The sequence below is a fragment of the Cavia porcellus genome, unplaced genomic scaffold (assembly GCF_034190915.1).
Source record: "Cavia porcellus strain 051 isolate PalLab524CR breed Dunkin Hartley unplaced genomic scaffold, mCavPor4.1 scaffold_11, whole genome shotgun sequence".
Classification (NCBI taxonomy): Eukaryota; Metazoa; Chordata; class Mammalia; order Rodentia; family Caviidae; genus Cavia; species Cavia porcellus.
Window position 1 is genome coordinate 83,931,878 of NW_026947494.1, and position 21,884 is coordinate 83,953,761.

Genomic DNA, 21,884 nt, shown 5'->3' on the forward strand with positions numbered 1-21,884 from the left:
CCTTCTCCCTCTGCATTCCTTTTTTTTTTTTTTTCCCTTTTCATCAGTACTGGGGATCGAACTCAAGACTGCCTGCTTGCAAGGCAGGTACTTATGCTGCTGAGCTAAATCCCCAGGCCCATGCATTCCTTTTTGTAGTAATTTTATGGCCCTTTGAGTTCTTTGGAAAGAAATTCAGGAAAACTTGTTTAGCAATTCTCTCTTACCCCAGTACCTCATCTCTGGTATGAGTCTTTTCACAGCCCACTTGTTCCTGACTGTTACTCACGCAGCTAATTCTGTGAAAAAAGGGCTTATTAGAGTGGTTAAAGAAATATGGACCAATTAAAGTATTTTTATCTCTTACAGGAACTTACGAAAAGCAGTATGTTAAAACTAAAGAAATCTGAATAAACTATGGACTGTAGTTAATATAGCTATACTAGTTAATTGTAACAAATGTACCACATTAATATGGGATGCTAATCATAGGGGAAGTTGTGTAAGGGGGAGAAAGGGCTATGGGAACTCTGCTCTACCTTGCTCACAGTTTCTGTAAATCTAAAGCGCACTTAAAACTCCATTAACATTGCGAAAAGGAAACTTTCGGGGCTGGGGATGTGGCTTAGTGGTAGAGTGCTTGCCTAGAGCACTAGCAAGCCTCTGGGTTCCACTTCCAGCCTGGGGTGCAGCAGGGACCTTTCTTGCATATGAGGAAAATGAAAACCATTTGAAAATCAGGCAGTTCCCAGGGCAGATTCTGCAAACTCCAACCAACAATATCATCAGATAGCATACATAAAAACAGAGACTTGAGGGCCCGGGACAAGCGCCTATCTGGTGCTGCCCGCGAGCACGCAGTCATGAGTTCAATCCCCCATACCAAAAAAAGAAAAGAGAAGTGAGGCATAGAAAACAACTGGCCACAGCTTTGTCAATAGGTCAACAATTAGTTAATCCGATTCAGTTCTACATTGGTTGGCCTGTTGCGCCCAGGGCAGGTTTCCAGTTCAACTCCACTGCTTTTCACAAATTCTATTAACAAAAAGGGAAATATTAATGTTTTTTTCCATTAAAGCTAAGAAAGTAAAGTTATAATAAGTGCTAGTTTGGTATAAATATTAACTATTTAAACTTTTAAAATATGCAAGGGTTGGAAGACTGAAGAAATACAGAATGTGCTGATTAATTTAGACGAAGGACCAACAGATGGGAGGGAGACAGAAGGGAGGGGAAGAAGTGAAAAGAATTAGAATGCATTTTACACAGGTCACCAACTCCCCACGATGAACACAATCATTACGTACTCCGTACTCCAACCATGTGCTAATAAAAATTAAAAATTTGAAAACAAGTAACAAAAAAACCCAGAACCAAAACAAAACCAAACCCAAAAAAGCCAGCCCTCCCCAGGAACCAATCAGCTGGCACCTTGACTTTGGCTCCCGCCCCCCAGAACGGTGAAAAAATATGAGTTAAGGAAAAAAAAAAAAAAAAGGTTCAGGAATTCTTCATTAGAACAAGTCACCAACTAAGCGAGGTGGCGCACGCCTGTAATCCCAGCACTTGGGAGGCTGTGAGGATCGCCCGTAAATTTGAGGCCACCTTGGGTCACTTAGTGTGCTCAAGGACAGCTAACTATATAGCTAGGCCCTGTCGCAAAAAAAAAAAAAAAAAAAAAAAAAAAAAAAAAAAAAAGGTCACGAGAATGGATGAGTCGGGGGAGACACCTGGGCATGCGCCCAGCTCGGGGAAGGGCGGGACTTTTCGGTCTTCTTCTCCTATTGGCTGATCATGGTCACGTGTCAGGAACCGGAAGCCTTGGTTATAAAGTAAAGGAAGCCAAAAGCTGCGCCGAATTTTCTTCTCCTACTTGTACTTACCGCTTCGTATAAAACTAAGCTAAAACCAGTTGCCTACCGGCTTTGTGTCACCTTCGCCATGTCCCTTAGCGATGCTGATGTACAAAAGCAGGTGAGGGGCTTGGTTTGACATCGCGAAGCCGTGGGCAGTCTGGGGGTGGTGGACTGGGTCTGGCTCTGGGAGGGCGCGAGCGTTGGGCGGCCCGATTACTGCAGAGTCGGTCACCCCGGCCGCCTGGGCCTAGTGCTTCCTCCACAGGACGGAGATTTGCCCCGCAGCTCGTGAGACTTCTGCTCCGGTCCTAGGCGCAGACTCTCGGGCTTTGCTCCCGCTTCAGCGGTCCGTTTTCCTGGGGTACTCATTGTGCTTAACCTGGCAGGGATCTGCACAAGAATCTAAAACAGCCGTCACTTAATATATTAGGGAAAGGCTCACTGTATGTAATGGGGAAGAAACCGTACTAAGGTTAGAGCGCAGCTTCCGATATTCTAATGTCAATTGTTAATCTTCATCTTGAGGAGTCTCCTCTATCGTTATGAAGCTAGTGAATCTACTTTGTACGTTAATATTTGTCTAATGCAAAAATCTCTTTTTCTCACATTTGTAAGCCCAAGCACCTACCAGTGTTTGGCACGAAGTAGGTGAGCCAAAAGATAATGGAAAAAATTGTTATGCAAGTCGTGAAATTACATCGATTTTGAAAGTGTATAATCAGTCCTGGGTTAACTTGTTCAGTGTTTGAAAATGTGTCATGCCTGCAAGTTTGCGGGCGTTAAGGAACCTGACTTCGCACCTGTAGTCCCAACTAGGCGTTTAAAGCCAGCCTGGTCCACGTGGCTAGACGACCCCTTCTCTCAAAAAAAGGAATAGTGTAAGACAGAAGCCTTTGGGGAGGATATAGTTGTCTTGATTGAGCTAGAACAAGAGAAAAAGTGGTTTCCACTTGTCTTGCTAATTGACATCCTGAAACATCAGTCGTTGCATTTAGTAATCAGTAGTTTTCCCAGAGAAGAAAATTTAAGGCTGCAATTTTACATTTGCAAGGATTAGAGAACTAAGCCTGCTTTTTCCAAGGAATAGGAAAATTCTCTGACTAAAGCACACTGGCTTCTGAATCTTAAATGAGCAATAAAATGTTCCTTCAATGTTTCTATTCCTTTGAAAAAATGTCACTTCATTTTATTTTTTAATGTAATATGTACAAGAAAATCGAAGAGGTTAATTTTTCTTGGATTTGTGTAAATAACGGGAAGTAGGGATGACAAAAATAGCATCTATGGAGAAGTTTAAGAAATCTGCCTTACCTTTGTAGAATGTGATGCCTTTAAGCATTTATTACTGTTTCTGATTTTGAGCATAGGAAAAACTTTAATTTGGCACAGCAGCAAAGTACAGTCCCTTCCACATGCTGCTTTATTTTGTGTTTTTGAGATAGGTTTACCCTGTAATTCAGGCTAGCTCCAGGTCATTATGTAGTCCAGACTGGCCTGAAACCCACGGTGTTCCTTCTGTCTCAGCCTCTCAAGTGCTGGGATCACAGGCATGTGTCTCCACAGCTGGCCTCTCCACATGGTTTTAGCAGTCGTCATACTAATTCCCTTCTTCCTTTTGTTCCTTTGTGTCTTTTTGTACTAAGAGTAAGGCTTTTACAGGACTAGTGTTGTGCAGGTGTAAAGCAATGTATGACCTTGTACTCAATATCAGAGTCGTTTTTACTTTATGTAAAACGGAAAGGATGAAGAAATCTTGATTATTGTCCATACCCCAGCATCCTACATGTAAACTCCATGAGACAGAATTTGGTTTTCTGGTTTTGTGGTGCGGGGGAATCAAACGGTTTTGTGTATGCTGAATTAGCACTCTTCCACTGAACGACACACCCAGTCCATGATTTTATAAAAGCTTTGAAGGAACATGACTCAAAAAAATTTGGGAGGCTGGGGATTTAGCTCAGTGGCATAAGCACCTGCCTTGCAAGCAGGGGGTCATGAGTTCGATCCCTGGTACTGGTAAAAATACAAAAAAAAAAGTTTTGTTTTGTTTTTTTTAATTTACTGGATTAGCAGAAAGAAAAATTTAAAAGGAGAGGGTTTTCTGCCTTGGGGGTAGAGTTAAATGTCCCTAGGAGGTTGGGCTGATTCTTTGCCTGGAATTCCTATTGACTGTCAAAATAGGCTTCTCTGACTTGAGTGACCGCATCTGCTGGGCAGATCTAGTCAAATCTGGTAGCCGGGAGTCCAACAAGAGTGAGGGAAGCAGCTAGTGCAGGTTGGAATGGGTTCACCTTTAGAGATTGTACAAGTGTTTTGTAGCATTTATGAATACCAGTTTGGGTACGTCTGGTTACACTACTCATCTGCCACCCCCTCTCATCTGGTGTCTCCCACTTACCAGTCAAGTGCTCTGAGCCCAGCCCTAATTAAACTTCCCTAAAATTCCAGACAGGGGTTATCTGGCTTCAAACAGAACAAGTGGAGACTCCACTCCTCTGTCTGACCGTTCACTGCCCCTGGGAGTGAGAGTTCATCGGTGATTTTTCCCTAGATGCACCTCTGAGTCCATTACTCCAACTGTGACCTCAAGTTTTCCAAGACACGAGATTTTGTAAATGTTGTATAATCTGTGAAATAGATTTTGAGTATGTTAGCTACCCAAGTCTACTGTAGCTGCTAAGAATTTTGTTAAAAGAATGAGTATCTTTATTTTTACTTCTCAGTGGTGGCGCTAGGATTGAACCAGGGCTGGCGTGTGCTAGGCACACCCTGTACCACTGAGCCCTTGCCCCAGGTCAGGTTGTTGTTTCTACTGATTTTTTTTCCCCAGTGCCTGGAATTCAGTTCAAAACCACTTGCTCGCCAGGCAGGCACTGTGCTGCTGAGCTATATCCTTTGGTCAGATTTTTTTTTTTTTGAAACAGGGTCTCGCTATGTAGTTTAGGTTAACCCTGAATTCACCATGTTGTGCAGGCTAGCCTCGAGCTCACAGAGATCCTCCAGCCTCCGTCTCCCAAGTACCAGGATTACAGGGGTGTTTACCCTGCCCAGCCTAAACTCCTTTTAGAAGCCTACAGTAGACTATGCTTCCGTTGTGCTCCAAACCTATTGAACAGGTTCTCAGCCTGGTAATTTAGTTGTGGAAAGGTGTTTAGTCACTGTGGCAATGGAAGTAGCAACTTGCCCAGGTGGTTATGGTGGGAAGTTTAGGAAAGATTTCACAAAGGAGGTAGTAGTTAAGCTGGGTCTGAGATGTTAGGAAAATGAAGAGGTGAAAGAGGAGTGTCTTTGTCATGTCAGGTAAGAAAAAAAGATAAGCTCTAGGGACTAAAGGAACGAAAAGCCTGAAGAGCTGTGAGTAGTACAGGGTTTGTTTCACATGGTGCTGGAAAAGTAAGACAGCATCAGATGACGTACCTTCTAAAATCTGCACTTTGGGGCTGGAGATTTAGCTCAGTGTCATAAGCGCCTGCCTTGTAAGCAGGCTGTCGTGAGTTCGATCCCCGGTACCGATAAAAAGGAAAAAGACAAAAAAAAATTTTTTTTTAATTCAAAAAAATAAAATAAAATCTGCACTTTATTTTAAGGGTGGAGGGACACAGGAGAACCTGGCACTTAAAAAAATTTTTTTTTTTTGGTTTTCTGCACTGGGTTTTGCCGCGTAATTCAGGCCAGCTGTGAACTCACTATGGCTGGCTTCAAACTCATGACAACCCTCCTGCCTCAGCCTCCAAGAGCTGGGATTATAGGCATGTTCCACTCCCCACCTCCACCCAGCATTTTTAAAGCATCTCTGCTTGCAGCGTAGAGTAGATGAAACAAGGAGCAGGGCTGGAAGCAGGGAGCTATTTGGGCATTGTGATGATAATTTAACAGAGGAGATGGCAGCAGTTAGTTAGTGCCTCTGAAGAGCTGCGGGCAGATTTTTTTTTTCTTTTGGTACCAGGGATCAAACTCAGGACCTGGTGATTCCTGGAGAGGCACATATGCCACGCTAAATCCCCAGACCTATAGATTTTAAAAATATTGAAAGAGAGACTCAGTCAGACTTGGTGATTGGCTGTAAGGACCCAGCTTGGACTAAGCCCAGCATGGAGGTGACAGGGGAGGTGGAGAGGGAGAGACTGTGGTTAGGTGAGACTTGTTGTGGGTTATTGTGAAAAGGGCACTCTCCCGAAAAAGCTGTCTAGGGGCCGGAGGAAGGAGGGTATAGCCATACAGCAGACTAGAAGGGGAGAAGAGAGGAAGTCACAGAAGCCTAGGCAAGATCTCCAGGAAGGCATGCTGGTGGCCATATCTAGTGAGGCAGTAGTGGCGCTCAGGGACAAAGGGATTAAGGTCACTTTGGGGGGTATTGGATCGAGGTGTGTTGACAGGGTAAATAGGAGTGCCCCTCCCCCATGCCAGTTGAACCCGATTTTCTGCACTGAGCTGCATCCGTGGCCCCTGTAAAAGTTTTATGTTGAGACAGGGCCTCACTCAGTTACGGGGGGGGGGGGGGGGGCTCAAACTTGCAGTCCTCCTGCATCAGCCTCCCGAGTGCTGAGCTCACAGGCCTGTGCTGCCCCTGGAGGTGGCTTTTGAACAGGCTTTGTTAGAGTGGGGAAGAGAGGAGCACTGGCTGCAGGAGTGAAGTGGAGAAGGTGTGGGAGTGTCCTCTCAAACAGTTCAGGTCCTGGAGCGCTGGACAGGGCTGTTTGTCTGTGTGGTTAAATGTGTGCCCATGTGCTGGAAAAAATTGCAAATTGTAGATTTTCCTGCAGGCAGAAACTGTCTCATTTATCCTGTATTCAGTGATTGCCATGTGGCCTGCACTTAACTGGTAATTATTGAATAAATCAGAAAAGATTGAAACTATGTTTTCTTCCCATTTTGATTCAAAACTAGTGTTTTTCTTACAGATTAAGCATATGATGGCTTTTATTGAACAAGAAGCCAATGAGAAAGCTGAAGAAATAGATGCAAAGGTGAGTTCTACTTTCTAGTTTTAAGAAGTTATCAAAGTTTTCTACTGCTTTGTTTTGCTAAGCAATGTCATGGTTATAATTGTTTAACAGTACGTCATGTATTGGGTGTGATGGCAAAGCCAGTAATCTCAGCACTCCAGAGGCTGAGGCAGGAGGATCCTTGCAAGTTTGAGACCAGCCTAGGCTACAAAGTGAGCTCAAAGCCAGCCTGAATTGCATTGCGAGACCCCGTCTCATAAAGACTAAAACAGTACATCATGTAGGACTCATAAGGCCATGTCTGTATCTTTAATGTTGAATTTAATGGGCTGAGATTGACTCAGTGGTATTGTGCTTGCCTGGCACACAGGAGGCCTTGGGTTCAACCCTCATTGCAAGTTAAAAAGAAAAAGAATGAGTAATTTTTCTATCTTTCCTGATTGCTAATAAGTGTCCTGAATTTTGTTATGGGTAGAAAAGTAATAGATGGGTTCATTTTCTCATGGAATTCAGAATTCAGACATTTAGCACCTGTGATTATTGTCATAGTTGGCTAGGGCTATAATACTTTGTTTTTGTCTTGCTTTTCTAATAAGAGTGTGTTGTAGGGTCTGGGGATTTAGCTCAGTGACACAAGAGTCTGCCTGGCAAGTGCAAGATCATGTCGATCCCCATTACCAAAAAAAGAAAAAAGACAGAGTTGAAAAAAGTGAACTTTGCCGGTATATTCAGTATAAAATGAGAGCCCTAACCAGGCCTGATGGTACATGCCTGTAATACCAGCACTCAGAAGGTTGAGGCAGGAGGATTGTTGCAAGATTGAGACCATCCTGGGCTACAGAGTGAGCAGATCACAGAAGTGACACCACTTACAGGTTTTTTTTTTCTTCTTTTTCCCCCAGTACAGGGGATTGAACTCATGGACTTGTACTTAGCTAGATTCTCAGCCCTTTTTAAATTTAATTTAATTTTATTTCTTTGGTACTGGGAATCAAACTCAGGACCTTGCGCTTGCCAGGCAGGCACCTGTGCCACTGAGCTACATCCCTGGCCCCTCATTTTTTATTTGGAGAGAGGATCCTGCTAAGTTATGTGGGCTGGTTCAAAATTATATCCTCCTTCCCATGGAATAGAATGGGGGAAAAAAAAATTACATCCTCCTGCCTCAGCCTGCCAGAGTGCTGGCATTAAAGGTGAACCACAGCTAAGTCTGTCAGCATTGAAAATTCTTTTTTTTTTTTCCGTTCTGAGGATGGGGGATTTTTTTTCAATCCCCAGTTTTACAAAAATAAAAAAAATTTTAAATTACAGATATTTCTGGTTGTACATTATTTGTACCAATTATCATTTCTTTTCTTTTTTTTCTTTTTGGTTTTCTGAGACAGGGTTTCCCTATGTAGTTCAAGGTCGCCTTGAACTCACTATGTAGCTCAGGCTAGCCTCAAATTTGTAGCAGTCCTCAGCCTTCAGAGTGCTAGGATTAGGCATTTATCCCCTTTTTTGGCTGGTTTGTTTTTGGTACTGGGAATTGGTGCTGCTGAGCTATAATCCCAGCCCAAGGCATTTATCTTAAATTTTTGTAAGTGCCTGTGTCAGGCGTAAACCTCTGAATTAGTAATTTTAGCTAAATTTCCCATAATCCTAATTCCTTACTGCTTGAAAATCATAGTTACTTAATACATTACCAAAACATTTTTGTGTCCACTCAGTAATTTGCACTAAATGAAACCAGTAGTGTGTGTTTGTATAATTTATAATTTAGAAGGGATTCTTAAACTTGGCATATTTTTCCAGCTAACAGAAGAATACTGTGTTTAATCATTGCATTTACAAGACAGGTCATTAAGACTGAAGTTACTGAGCAAACTTTGTAGGCAGTAAACCCAATTCTGGGTTCTTTTCATTATTAGCCTGTGACTAAGAAAGGTGAGCTATAGAACATACCGTTTATGTGACACCCCCCCCCCCCCCGTCATGAACAAGATCTGATTACACCTTTCATACCTCTGGGCCCGGGTAGCGCTTTTTGAGAAGGCTCAATACTGGAGTGGGAATCCCAGGTTTTCACACTCAGCTATATTATCTCCCCTTCATTTCGTTTTCTCTTTTAGCTTTGTCCCTGGCAGGGCTTGGATTTGTAATCCTCCTGCCTCAGCCCCCCAGAGTCCTGGGATTACAGCCATGGTCCAGCACTCCTAATTTGGGTACTGTAATCCTTGATTAAAATTTTTACTTTCCTGGTTCATTATTTATGGTAAAAAGCACTGGTTGTTCTTTGCAAATAAATTGGCAATTTGAAGATGAGCATCACAATAACTTCGGTTTTAGATGTGAAATAAGTGATCATAAATAAGGGACCATATCCTTTACCAACACTGCAGGGTGTGGTGGTGCACGTCTGTCATCCCAGCAGTCTGGAGGCGGAGGCAGGGGAATTGCCTAAGTCCAGGGCCAGCCAGGGCCACATAGTGAGTTCTAGGCCAACCTATCTCAAAAAAAAAAAAAGCGTTTGCCAAGATCTAAATGCATGAATTAATGTGGTTTTTAAAATGAATCCGTGTTAATCTGTTCCCTCACAGGCAGAAGAAGAATTCAACATTGAGAAGGGTAGGCTCGTGCAAACCCAGAGACTGAAGATAATGGAGTACTATGAGAAGAAGGAGAAGCAGATCGAGCAGCAGAAGAAAATGTAGGTGGAGCATGGTCAAGGGCGGGGAGGCAGAGCTGAGGAGCCCCCGGAGTGAGCAGAGCTGCAGATGGGTCCCGGGGACTGGCTCCACCTGGGTGATGGCCGGGCCCAGCCCTGCACCACCTCTCAGCCACCCCCAGATGGTCAGTGAGAAGAGAGCAGCAGGCACTTTGGAGTCCAGGTCTTAGCCACCCTGTCTCTATTTGCTGACCTGGGAAAGCAATTCAACTGCTTTCTCATTCCTTTTGAAGACCGAGGCGGCTTTCCTTTTGTGGTGCTGGGGCTGTGCTCCTGCTAGGCAAGGGACGTGACCACTGAGCTCCATCCTCCTCCCTCATGCGGGTGTTGAAAGATTAAATTGAAAACACTAATGTGCAAGTCCTAGCCACATGGTAAGCACGCCTGAAATATGTCCTTGGTTTTCATTTTTGAGACAGGGTCTCTTCTGTAGTCCAGGATGGCCTTGAATTTGAGGTAATCTCCCTGACTCAGCCTTCCGAGTGCCAGGATTACATTATGGGCATGAACCACCATGCCCGCTGTCCTTTTGAAAATAAGTTGAGAGAAACCTTTAAATCTATCTCAGTGCAGATCCCTTGGGTTGTTAGGAAGAGAGCACTTTGTTGCTTATTAAATTCGTACACAGGAGGGCGCTGTATTTTTTCCCTCTGGTTTTTGTTTGCTGTGGGGTGCCCTGATACTATTGTCCCTTGACTTTGCAGTAAGATGTCCAACTTGATGAATCAAGCAAGGCTGAAAGTCCTCAGAGCAAGAGATGATCTTATCACTGTGAGTAATTAGATCTGTCAGTTATAAAATTATAAAATATTTATTCATTTGCCCATTACACCAAGTCCCTGGCTACCATCAAGGGTCAGAGAATCATTTTCAGTGGCATTTGTTCATGCCGATCCCACTGGGTATTATGTGTGATAGGTGCACACGTAAGTCAGAGATAGGCCCTGACCTCAAGGGCTTTTCTGACCAAGCAGAGCGTGAGGCTCTCCTGAGTCCTACACGTGTGGGAGGTGGAGATGGGCAGGGTGAGTGGCTACTGGCTCTTGCAGAGAAACACTGGGGCTTTATTCTGTGGCTGGACATCGGCACGGCCCATGGTATGAGAGTGTGGGCTAAGTGTAACATGGGAAACATGAGAACCAGGAAGAGGAGGGGAAGTGTGTTAGTCACACAAGGAAGAGGACAGAAACCTACAGAGCACAGCGCTTTGCCCAGGAAGTTCTTGTATTCAGGAACCACACAGGTACCTGTGTTTCTCGATTACTCCTTGCTGTGGAGGCCTTCGATTCCTGAAATGGAGAATGAAGGTAAGTACTGGCAAGGAAGAATCAATTACCATTTTTTGCAGGTACAGTTATCCATGCAGAACTAGTAATTCATCCAGGAAAGTTACTGGGCTCTAGAGAGAATGCAGAGAAATGCATGCTTTTCCTGTGTGCCAACAATAACCAGGTTGCAAGGAAAGTGACAAGTCATTCCCTACGAACTGGGCATGGTAGCATGCACCTGTAATCCCAGCACTCAGGCTGAGGCTGGATGATTGCAAGTTCAGGCTTAGTGGGACCCCTGCCTCAAAATTTGAAAAGGACTGGGGATGTAGGTGAGTTGCAAAGACTCGGGATTCAGTCCCTAGTATTGGGGGAGGGAGTCTTAAATGGGCAGTCATTCCTCTTTGTAAACAGGTAATTTTTTTTCCCCAAGTTTATCTCAAGGATAAAAAGAAGAAAAAAACCGAGTTCCTATAAGATGATAACGATTGTCTTTCCCATTGGTAGTATCATCTTGCTGGCCATGTGTGGCTCTACAGTTTCCATTTTTTTGAGCAAGGTCTTTTTCTTTTTTTTGTCTTTTTTTCTTTTTTCTTTTTTTTGTGTTTTTGAGACAGGGTTTCACTATGCAGTTCAGGCTGGTCTGGAACTCACCACAATTCCTCCTGCCTCAGCCTCCCAAGTGTTGGGATTATAGGTGTGAGCCACCACGCCTGGCTGCAAGGTCTTGTTTGTGTAGTCAGATCGGCTTGAACTCTTACTATGTAGCCTAGGCTAGCCTCAGACTTGTGATTCCAGAACGCAGGGACCACAGGTGTGCACTGCCACGCCTATCCTTATCCTTTTTTTTTTATCGCCTATCCTTATCCTTTTTTTTTTATCGGTACTGGGGATCAAACTCACGACCATGCGCTTGCAAGGCAAGCACTTATGCTGCTGAGCTAAATCCCCAGCTCCTCTTTATCCTTATTTCGTTATAGACAAAGAAGAAAGAACAAACTGCATAAAGTCATTCAAAATCTGGCCTCCCAAAGACTAGTTGTTGCTGTTTTGATCTATTCTCAGATATTTTGCAGCATGCAGTATTGTAATAAAAAGTTGGGGCTGAGGCCAAGTAGAGTGGGGCTGGAGCTGGGTAGAGTAAGGTACAGCATGCACAAGGCTCTGGGTTCTGTCCCCGGGACCACAGAAAGAAAGGCACAGTTTCATCAGACCATCCCAACAGATTGCTCTCGAAGCTGCGTTACATGGGTGCTCTGCCATGCTGAGCCATCTGGGCGCGCCAGGGTGTTCTAGCCCCTGCCTGAGCATGGACCTTGAAGTGAGGCCTTGCATGGCTTCCTGACCTAACTACTCTGATGTGCACAGAACTTCTGTTTTCTACTCTTTGCAGGACCTGCTAACTGAAGCAAAGCAGAGACTCAGCAAGGTGGTAAAAGATACAACCAGGTACCAAGTACTACTGGATGGACTGGTGCTCCAGGTATTCTCTCTTTTTGTTTTCCTTTTGAGACAGGGTCTTGCCATGTGATTTGGGCTGGCCTCAAACTCTTGGTGATTCTCCTGTACTCAGCCTCCCTAGTGCTGAGATTATAGGCATGTGCCACCAAACCTGGTGTGTGCCAGGTATTACAAGCCACATCTACCATGTGTGGTCATACTAAGAAAGTCATAGGATCTGCAGGCAAGGTGGCACACACCTGTAATCCTGACACTTGGGAGGCTGAAGCAGGAGGGTCGCCCAGTTCAAGGCCAGCCTGTATTACATAGTGGGACCCTGTCTCAAGAAACCAAAAAAGAAAATTTCAGTTCTGTTAGACACCAGCTCTTTTTCTGTTTCCTCATCCTGACTGTTTTCCTTGCCTCCACTTTGTTTGAGGCACAGGTGTGACAGCCCACACTGGTGGGCTTAGGAAGCTGAGGCAGGAGAATTACAACTTTGAGCCAAGTCCAACCCAGGTGACCAAGCAGTACCCTGAGTCTTGGTTATTTTTCTCTCATTGCTGAGACAAAATACCCAGCACCCAAAATTAAGGAAGGAAGGTTAATTTAGCTCACAGTCAGTGAAGGTTTCAGTCCATAATCAGCAGGCTCCAGAGCAAGGTGGCGTGGCTGAGGGGCAGCAGTTCGTGGCGGCTCCAGCAGATGCCAATGCCAACAAGAGCAAAATGGGAAAGCACGCCTCTTTCCCTCACTCACATTGTGTGCAAGCTCCCTGCCCCAGGGCAGATGCAGCACTCACACTGCCAATCCCAGCACTAGACAGCGGACCAATCACAAACACTAGAATCAGCTGCCTTTGAAAGCCTCCCATGACTGCAATGAGGCTTGAGGGGAACATCCAGACACAAACTATAACACCCTGTTTCCAAAAAGAAAAAAGAAAAAATTAAAAGTTGGGCACGGTGGCACACGCCTGTAATCCCAGCACTCAGGAGGCCAGATTTTGAATGACTTTATGCGGTTTGTTCTTTCTTCTTTGTCTATAACGAAATAAGGATAAAGAGGAGCTGGGGATTTAGCTCAGCAGCATAAGCGCTTGCCTTGCAAGCGCATGGTCGTGAGTTTGATCCCCAGTACCGATAAAGCATGAGGGTCACTGTGAATTCAGGACCAGCCTGGGCTACATAGTGAGTTCAAGGTGAGCCTGAACCATATTGCAAGAGGCCGGGGATCCAGCTCAGTGGATAAGCACCCATCTACAAGTACAGGGTCCTGAATTCACTTCCCAGTACCAAAAACCCCCCTGCTACACTGGAGCATAGTAAAGGAAAACGGGGCGGAGGCCAAATGGATGAGATTGAGGCTTCCCGGTGTATCACTCTGACAGTCTCACTGTCCTCTAGAAGGTGAGGCTCAGATCTTGCAGCCTTCAGTTTTCAACTACCTCAGTTTGATTTTTTTACCATTTGCTTCAGCTGTCATTGCTTAGCGTGAGGCTGTGAACCCTTGTTTGACTCATGCTGAGGACGAAGCGTGTGGTCGAAGCGTGTGGTTGATAGAGTGGGCTGAACCCTCAGCACTGGTCTGTTCATCAGGCTGTGCCCTGTCATACCCTGGCGCTGGCCTCTGCGCCTCTGTGCTTACGGGGTCCCAGTTCTCCCTGTGCCACAGTGAAGGTGTGTTAGAGGTAGTCTGCATTTTCCCCTGGTGATGCCTGATCCTTTTTTTTTTTCTTTTCTCCTGATTGTTTCTTACAGGGTTTGTACCAGCTGTTAGAGCCCCGAATGATTGTGCGGTGCAGGAAGCAAGATTTCCCTTTGGTAAAGGTAAAGTACTTGGGAGGGGGAATTTATTTATGTATTTACTTGCTTATTTATTTATTTTGTAGTACTGCGGTTGTACCCTGGGCATTTACACAGATCTGTCTTCAGCCTTTTTTTAAAAACTTACCATTTTGAGGGGCTGGAGATTTAGCTCAGCAGCATAAGTGCCTGCCTTGCAAGCAGGCAGTCGTGAGTTCGATCCCTGGTACCGATAAAAACGAAAAAGACAAAAAAAAAAAAAAAAAAGAAGAAAGAAAAAAAAGAAAAGAAAAAAACCTTACTGAGCTAAATCTCCAGCCCCAAAAAACCTTAATATTTTGAAGGACCGGGGATTTAGCTCTGTGGCCTAAGTGCTTACCTGGCAAGCACGAGGTTGTGAGTTTGATCTCTGGCACCAAAAAAAACAAAACAAAAAAACTTACTGTTTTGAGATAAGTTGAGATTAAGTTGCTAAACTGCTTGGACTGGGCTGGAACTTTCGATCCTCCTGTCTCAGCCTATGGGAATGCTGGGATTATGCATAAACCATTATACCGGCCTCATTCCCTTTTAAGACTAATAATACCTCATCATACATAGCTACATTTTGCTTATCCATTCCTCCAATGATGATGCTTGGGTCATTTTCACCTTCTGGTTATTGGGATATCGTTTCTCTGTTGATAGAAGTGCAAGTACAGAGGGATGGATAAAACTGTGGTATTTTTATACAGTGGAGTACTATTTAGCCATAAACAGGAATAAACTCCAGTTTATTTTATATGGATGCAACTTGAGACAATACTCATTAATGAAGTAAATAAAACACACCTGTAAACATTGTATTGTCTCATTAGTGTAAGAGGCTGAAACAACATAGGTACATATGTATGTATACATACATAAAAAATAGTGAAGAAGCTGGGCGTGGTGGCTCAAGCCTGTAATTCCAGCACTCAGGAGGCTGAGGCAGGAGGATCGTTGTGAGTTCGAGACCAGCCTGGGCTACAAAGTGAGCTCAAGGCCAGCCTGAACTGCATAGCAGGACCCTGTCTCAAAAAGACAAATAAAAATAGTGAAGATGGTTATACTACTGATTTAAGTTCACTGAAGAGAAAAATTTGTGCTGGTATTGTTTGGACACCTGAATACTCCTGTCCTGTGCTCTGGGTGAATGATTTGGGGTGACAGTACACAGTGTGTGTACCATTGTTGCCCCTGATTGACGCCTTTTGAAATTTTAGCTTTTTTTCTTTTTTTCTCCTTGAAATAAAATGGACTTGGAAAAAAGAAATAAAAAAGAAATGCAGGTACCTTCCTGAGTCCTTCCTCTTGCTCATTAGTTGTTCACCAGAGCCAGAGGAGTTGGACTGTGGGTAATTGGGTTTGGTCCCTGGAGAAAGTATCTCAATTCTTCCATCAGCCGTGTTGGTCAGTGTCTCCCCAGCCAAACCCGTCGTCGTCAGTGCTTGTGTGTTGGTGCCCGTGGGTTTTCTTCTGTCTTGTTTTCTTGGTGCCAGGTCTTGCTGCATTATCCGCACTGTCCATGAGCTCTGGGTACAGGCGGCCCTCTGGCCTTGCCCTGGCCAGTAGCCGGGACTACAAGTGTGCCCTCTCCTGGCTGTTATCTATTCTGATGACATAAAGTAGCACCACTTTCTTAAGTTTGCTGTCACCCTCTCCTTTGTGACTGTCAGTACTAGACTTAGGGGTCAGCACTGGCTTGGGGGTGTGGCCAGGTGGTGAACCATCTGCTTACCATGTGTGAAGCCCATGGTTTATTCCCAGTGTGACAGAAATTGCATATGTCTTAAAAAGAACATACGTACTCTCTTCTCAGTCCCAGCTCCCTTGAAAGCCCTAGTGCTCTTGCTCAGCTGATAATGTCTTCCTGCTCTTCAAAGCTGCAGTCTCTCCCTGCCCTGCTTAGCTAGCTGCCGGGCCCTTTGGGTGTCACAGGAACACCCTGCCTTTCATCCCTCCCACGTGCAGGCTGTCTTTTTACCCCCTCCCCCGTGTAGCACCAGTTTTCATTCCTATTAGCAGAGCACTTTTTTTTTTTTTTGTCTTTTTCATTTTTATCGGTACCAGGGATTGAACTCACGACTGCCTGCTTGCAAGGCAGGCGCTTATGCCGCCGAGCTAAATCCCCAGCCCCAAGCTAAATCCCCAGCCCCTAGCAGAGCATCTTTAAATTTTTTAACTTATTTAACTTTTTTTGAGAGTCTTGCTGCTGTGTGTTTAAGATTAGAAGGCTAACCCTTGCTTGTATATTGTTTTTTTTTTTTTTTAACTTGTTTGCAGTATCTGCTCTATAGTTCGTTCAATCTTTCATCCTTCTTCTGTTTTTAATATTTCATTCTTTTCTGTTTTTCAGGCTGCAGTGCAAAAAGCAATCCCTATGTACAAAATTGCCACCAAGAAAGATGTTGATGTTCAAATTGATCAGGAGGCCTACCTGCCTGAGGACATGTAAGAAGTGTTTGTTCATTGGTCCTTCCTTCCTGCTTTTCTTTCTCTCTCTCTTTTTTTTCTTTGTCCTTCTTGTTGTTTCTTTTCTTTTCCTTTTATTTTTGAGACAGGGTCTCCCTATGTAGCCCCTGCTGGCCTTAGCCTGTCAGTGGTTCTCCTGCGTCAGCCTTCTAAGTGCTGGCTGGGCCTTTTTAAAGTTTTGCGTTTTGAGTTAAGGGATGCAGCTCTCTTGTAGCACAGCTGTCCGTGTTGGGTGCTGAGGAAGGTAATCCCCACATCTTTGTTTTCTTTGTGGTACTGGGGGTTGAACCCAAGGCTTCTCACTGAGCTACGTCCCCAGGGCCACCCCACTCCTGAGATCATCTCACTCTGTTGCCAATGCTGGGGTCAGACTTCCTGCTTCAGCCTTCAGAGTGGGGACTTACAGATGTGTGTTACCACACTTTTGTTTTTTTTTTTTTTTGAGCGGATCTTGCCTGATTTTGAACCCAAGATCCTCCTTTCTGAGCCTCCAAATGCTGGGTGGTGGCTGCTCCTAAGGAGTCATCAGAAACAACACTGGGGTGCGATGCGCCTTGCCTAGTGTTGGTAAGCACCTGGATTTGAACCAAAGAAACCAGAAAAATAATGATCACTACGCATACCCATAATTATCCCATAATGAGCTTCACGTAGCCATGGCGTTTTACTGACTGAGAAGGTGGCAGCCCTGGTCTAGTAACTTTGGTTACTAACCCCAGTAACTTTGGTGCTTTTGGGCAGGGTTAGGATCTCCTGACCGGAGTGGGTCTAAGGTCTCCAAGTCATGTGTGTGTCACGTGTCTGGTGCCATCTGCCCGCTCTGCTGAGCCCCGCGGGACAGAGTCCTCGGACAGACATGCTCAATGTGTAGTAGAGCGTGTGAGACTAGACCTGAGAACATCATCGGAGTTGGGGACTTTTGTTGGTGCACTAGCGATTAAACCCAGGGCCTCACATGTGCTCAGATTTGTTTCTTCTTTTCTCTCTCTTTTTCTCTGATTCTCCATTCTGCCACGTACTAGCTATAATCTTGTTTTTTTGGAACTGGAAATCACCTCAGGACCTTGCACTTGCTGTGCCATGGAGCTGTGTACCCAGCCCCTGGCTGTAACCTTGGACTTGTGATTAAACTTCAGTGAGGCGTCAGGCCTCAGTCCAGGGGCTGATGACTAATGAGTCCCATTAAAGACCCTCGTACAGCAAAGCAAATGAGAGGGACCCTGTTCCTCCCCTGAGGTCTTGGGGCCAGGTGTGTTTTGAGTGTCTGTAATGCAGGGACTGAGGCCTAACCCAGCATTAGCTGTGCTAAGGTTGCTTAGTGGGACAGATGCAGTCAGCACAAGGGATGAGCAGAAGGAGGTTTGCCAGGCAGCACTGCCCACTAACTGGAGACCACTTTCAGTTTCAGAGCCACATTCAGTGCTTTCGGTGTTTTTAATCAAAGCCTTTCAAATTGGTAAGGGTTTATAGGTTTATTCGAGGCAAAGTGACATGTAAAGCTTGTCAGAGCCAGGCATGGTGGTACACGCCTGAGATTCTAGCACTTGGGAGGCTGAGGCAGGAGTTCATGTCTGGCCTGGACTATATAGCAAGACCATGTCTTTTTTTTTTTTTTTTTTCTTTTTTTTTTTTTTGGTACCAGGGATCGAACTCATGACTGCCTGCTTGCAAGGCAGGCGCTTATGCCGCTGAGCTAAATCCCCAGCCCCAAGACCATGTCTTTAAAAAGTCCCTGCAGGGTGGTCGTCCCTTCATTTTGCTTATTTTATCCTTCAAGCCCATTTCCTTATTTGTAAAGTGGTGTGTATACTGCAACTCACAGAGCACTGGAAAGGCTAAACAAGAGGACCGGAATCCTGTGGGCAGACTGACGGGCGGTGGCAGCCCATTCTTGGGGCTCCTTCCTTCTGCTCCCGACGCAAACAGCATAACGCTTCATATAGGCAAGATTTCAGCAAGGAGCCGCTGGACCTTTAGGAGGAATACAGGCCGTTTAGGAAAACCACAAGCAAATGAAACAAAGGGGAAGACTGGGGAGATGCAAGAAGAGAAAACACAATGATCTTTATCAACATTTTCCAAAGAACCAGGCACAGTGGTGCACAATCATAATCCCAGCACTCTGGGAGGCTGGGGCAGGCGGATCGCAGGGCTGAGCCCCACCTGATCAACTCAGTGACTGCTGTCTCAACGTTAGATAAAAAGGGCAGAGCACGTAGTTCAACCCCCAGTGCCAAAAAAAAAAAATTTTTTTTTCCCAAAGAAAACTTGCAAAACCTTTTCTAGCATTTGTTTGATGGGCTGCTCATTCCTAGAAACACTTGATAACATTATGTAGTAAGTGGATTTCATCCTTTTTAAGTTTCCTTATGAAACGGTTTGACATGTTTGTTTTATGCCTTCAGTGCTTGGAGACTATGCAGGAAGCGGTGACCAGGGTGATGGGAGGGCTGACTGGGGGCACTCCAAGAGTGACAGTGTGAGGCTGCAGGCAGGAAGTGGCTCTAAAGACGCCTTGGGCTTTACAGCTTCAGTATAGACGAAGAGAGGAGAAATCTCCCCTTTCATTGGGTTGGGGGGTGCTGTTAGGGTTAAGGTAGGTGCTGTCACTTAAAGTGACGTGTTAGTGCCACTGGTACCTTCAGTGCTTAGAAGTGTTTTGAATTCATTTCAAGTCAGCCGCTCGTGCTGCCTACTTTCTTGGGGGCGGGGGTCATTATGACATATGTTTGCCTTCCTCCAAAGTTATTTTCTCTGTTCTTTGTAGAGCTGGGGGAGTTGAAATCTATAATGGGGATCGCAAAATAAAAGTCTCCAACACCCTGGAGAGCCGGCTGGATCTCATAGCCCAGCAGGTGAGTGGGGCTGCTTGTCACCCAGGCTGCTGATAGCTCTGAAGTGGCACAAGAAGGCATATTCATGAGTGGGTATTGAGGGTTTTGCCCTCCACGTCTTCTGTTCTCTGAAAAGGAAGGGGGTCAGGCAAGCGATGGTATTTACCAAGCTGCTGGCACTTGTGTGGAGTTTGGAGTCTAAGCCCAGCCTTGTTACTCCGGGGTTGTGTGCAGGGATGCTTAGCTCTAACAGGGAAGTCCTGCCACCGGCCTCCAGCAAGGCCGGAGACGCACTCACTCTGGAGCAGAAAGATGTCAAACTCGGTTACATGTATAACTCTGATGTTTTTCTGATTTCACAGAAATCGTCTTAAAATTTGGAGACCCACTTAAGTGATCTGTGTTGCTTACAGCTGGGTGTGTCTCCATGTATGTGCTTTCCCTCTACATGTGAACAAATCCCAGGCCGGATTACAACTGCATAATGAAGGCATAAGTGTTTTTTGTTGTGTTTTTAGACACTGCGAATCCAACTCAGGACTTCTTACTTGTCAGGTGGCATCGTGCTGCTGAGCTACTGCCCCAAACCAAGACTATATTAAACACATCTTTATATATTACATAGTGATAAAGTTACCAAGTTAAAATATCACCAAATATAGCTCATTTTAAAAAAGAGAAGGGCTGGGGATACAGCTCAGCAGCATAAGTGCCTGCCTGGTAAGCACAAGGTCATGAGTTTGATCCCTGGTACCAAAAACAAAACAAAAAAACATGAACAGAACAAGGAATGACAAGAACTGGAGTATTTGAAGGCAGTGTTAGAAGGAAGGCTTCTCGCTCTTTAGCCCTGTCCACCTCTAGGAAAGGAGCCAGCAGAGTGCCCATGCTGGCGTCCTCCTGCAGCGGTGGCCTACTGCTGTGGCTGTCACTGAGCTGCTTCCTAACTCACGGGCTCTAACCTGCTGAGGTGCACGCTGATCTCATGACCAAAGCGAGTGAGTGTCATCACTTGATAATGTGAGTCCAGCGCACTGGCCCCTGGTGTTTAACCCACTCCGTGGGGAGTGGGGCTTCATGCTGGAGCCCGCTCTGCACGCGCCAGGCCCTGGTGGATTCTGTACTCAGTACCACACTAAGATTTTCCATCTCACCAGTCATGGGGCAAATGGGCAGTAGTCACGTGCTGCTGGTGGCTGCCTTGTGACCCAGCACAGCCTTAGGGTTTGGGGGGTAGCTAAGCAGTCAGTGTGGTACTCACCTTCTGTGCTTAAGCCAGCCTGTGACTTGGTGAGAAAGTTATTTTTAAGTGCAGCTATGGGTGTGTAAAGGCCCTGGGGTTAATTCCTCAGCACTGGGGAGAAGTTTGAAATCCCATCCTCCTACGGGGCCAGGATAGAGCTTAGCAGCACAGTCCCAGCCTAGCAAGCAGGAGGCCTTGAGTTTGATTTCAGGTACCCCTCAAAATCCTTAGGATTTACTAGTCATTACCATGAGTGTGTGAGCACGATCTGGTATTCATCTCCGTAGTCACCCACAGCCAGCACCAGTGGGCGCCCAGTAGTGTAAGGGTGGAGGCCGTGTGGGGTCCTGAGGAGGTGATACTGCTCGTGGGTTCCTCTCTTCTCCCTCCATGGCAGCAAGACAGGGCGGAGACAGCACTTCAAGTTTTGTTTTCACTTCTGTAAGCAGCATGGGTTGGTCACGTCTCCCCGCACTATGTCTGATGAGCAAGGGGCCAGTTGTGTGCGCTGAGCCTCCTGAGCCTCCAGCTGTCTGCCCAGGGTCGGAGGTGCAGCTCTTGACAAGTTCCCCAGTCAGTGGTGCTTATTATTCTTTCTTTCCAGATGATGCCAGAGGTTCGGGGAGCCTTGTTTGGTGCAAATGCAAACAGGAAGTTTCTGGACTAGCTTGGAGAGGTGGAGTTTGTCCTGTGCGCCATCTGAAGAAGCAAGGTTCTCTGTGTGGCTTCCTCTCCGCTGCCCCTCCACGGTTCCACCTTTACCCTTGACGCCGCCTTTTGGTAGCAGTGGGAGGGGCTCACTCAGTGTGCACCCCTCAGCCTGTCGTGCCCCCACCCCACCCCGCACTCCTCCCCTGTCTAGAGCAACACGCATGCTGGCCCTGTACTTTAAGTGGAAGCTGTACCCCTCCCCACAGTACGTTACCTCTTTAGGCCTAGAAGTTTTCCTCGTCTGTAAATGTGATTTAAAAACTAAACCATGAAAATTCTTTATTTATTAAAACAAAAGGTTTATGTGGATTTAATTGTAATTCCTTATGTAAGTCACTGCAGACTTGTGGTTTGAGAATATGTTCTGCCAGGTGTGGTGGCCAGTGCCTACAGTCTCAGCTGCTCGGGAGACTGAGGCAGGGGGATCCCTTGAGCCCAGAGCTCAGGGCCTGTCTGGGTGATACAGCAAGGCTCCATGGCAAAAAGGTTTTTTTGTTTTAATATTAGAGGTTGCCAACAAGACCTCATGCATGGTGAGGTAAGCTACACCCCAGCTCTGTAACTTGTACAACTTTACTGAGGAAATCGTTTTATTCGTTTGG

At 45.6% G+C, this 21,884-nt stretch overlaps 1 protein-coding gene across 1 annotated transcript; it reads left to right on the top strand.

The window, feature by feature from the left end:
* Positions 1 to 1,767: 1,767 nt before the first annotated feature.
* On the top strand, positions 1,768 to 21,591 carry Atp6v1e1 (ATPase H+ transporting V1 subunit E1). The gene is made up of 9 exons (XM_003461760.5): positions 1,768 to 1,953; positions 6,737 to 6,802; positions 9,361 to 9,470; positions 10,193 to 10,259; positions 12,150 to 12,239; positions 13,957 to 14,025; positions 16,379 to 16,473; positions 19,262 to 19,349; positions 21,176 to 21,591. Exons 1-9 carry the CDS (start codon positions 1,921 to 1,923, stop codon positions 21,236 to 21,238), a joined length of 681 nt encoding a protein of 226 aa, XP_003461808.1. The 5' UTR covers positions 1,768 to 1,920; the 3' UTR covers positions 21,239 to 21,591.
* Positions 21,592 to 21,884: the final 293 nt, after the last annotated feature.

Bases quoted from the DNA above. Each gene is read 5' to 3' on its own strand.
- Atp6v1e1 (XM_003461760.5), top strand. From the start codon at position 1,921: ATGTCCCTTAGCGATGCTGATGTACAAAAGCAG. The intron at 1,954-6,736 runs GTGAGGGGCTTG...TTTTTCTTACAG, and splicing joins ATGCTGATGTACAAAAGCAG to ATTAAGCATATGATGGCTTT. The intron at 14,026-16,378 runs GTAAAGTACTTG...TCTGTTTTTCAG, and splicing joins AAGATTTCCCTTTGGTAAAG to GCTGCAGTGCAAAAAGCAAT.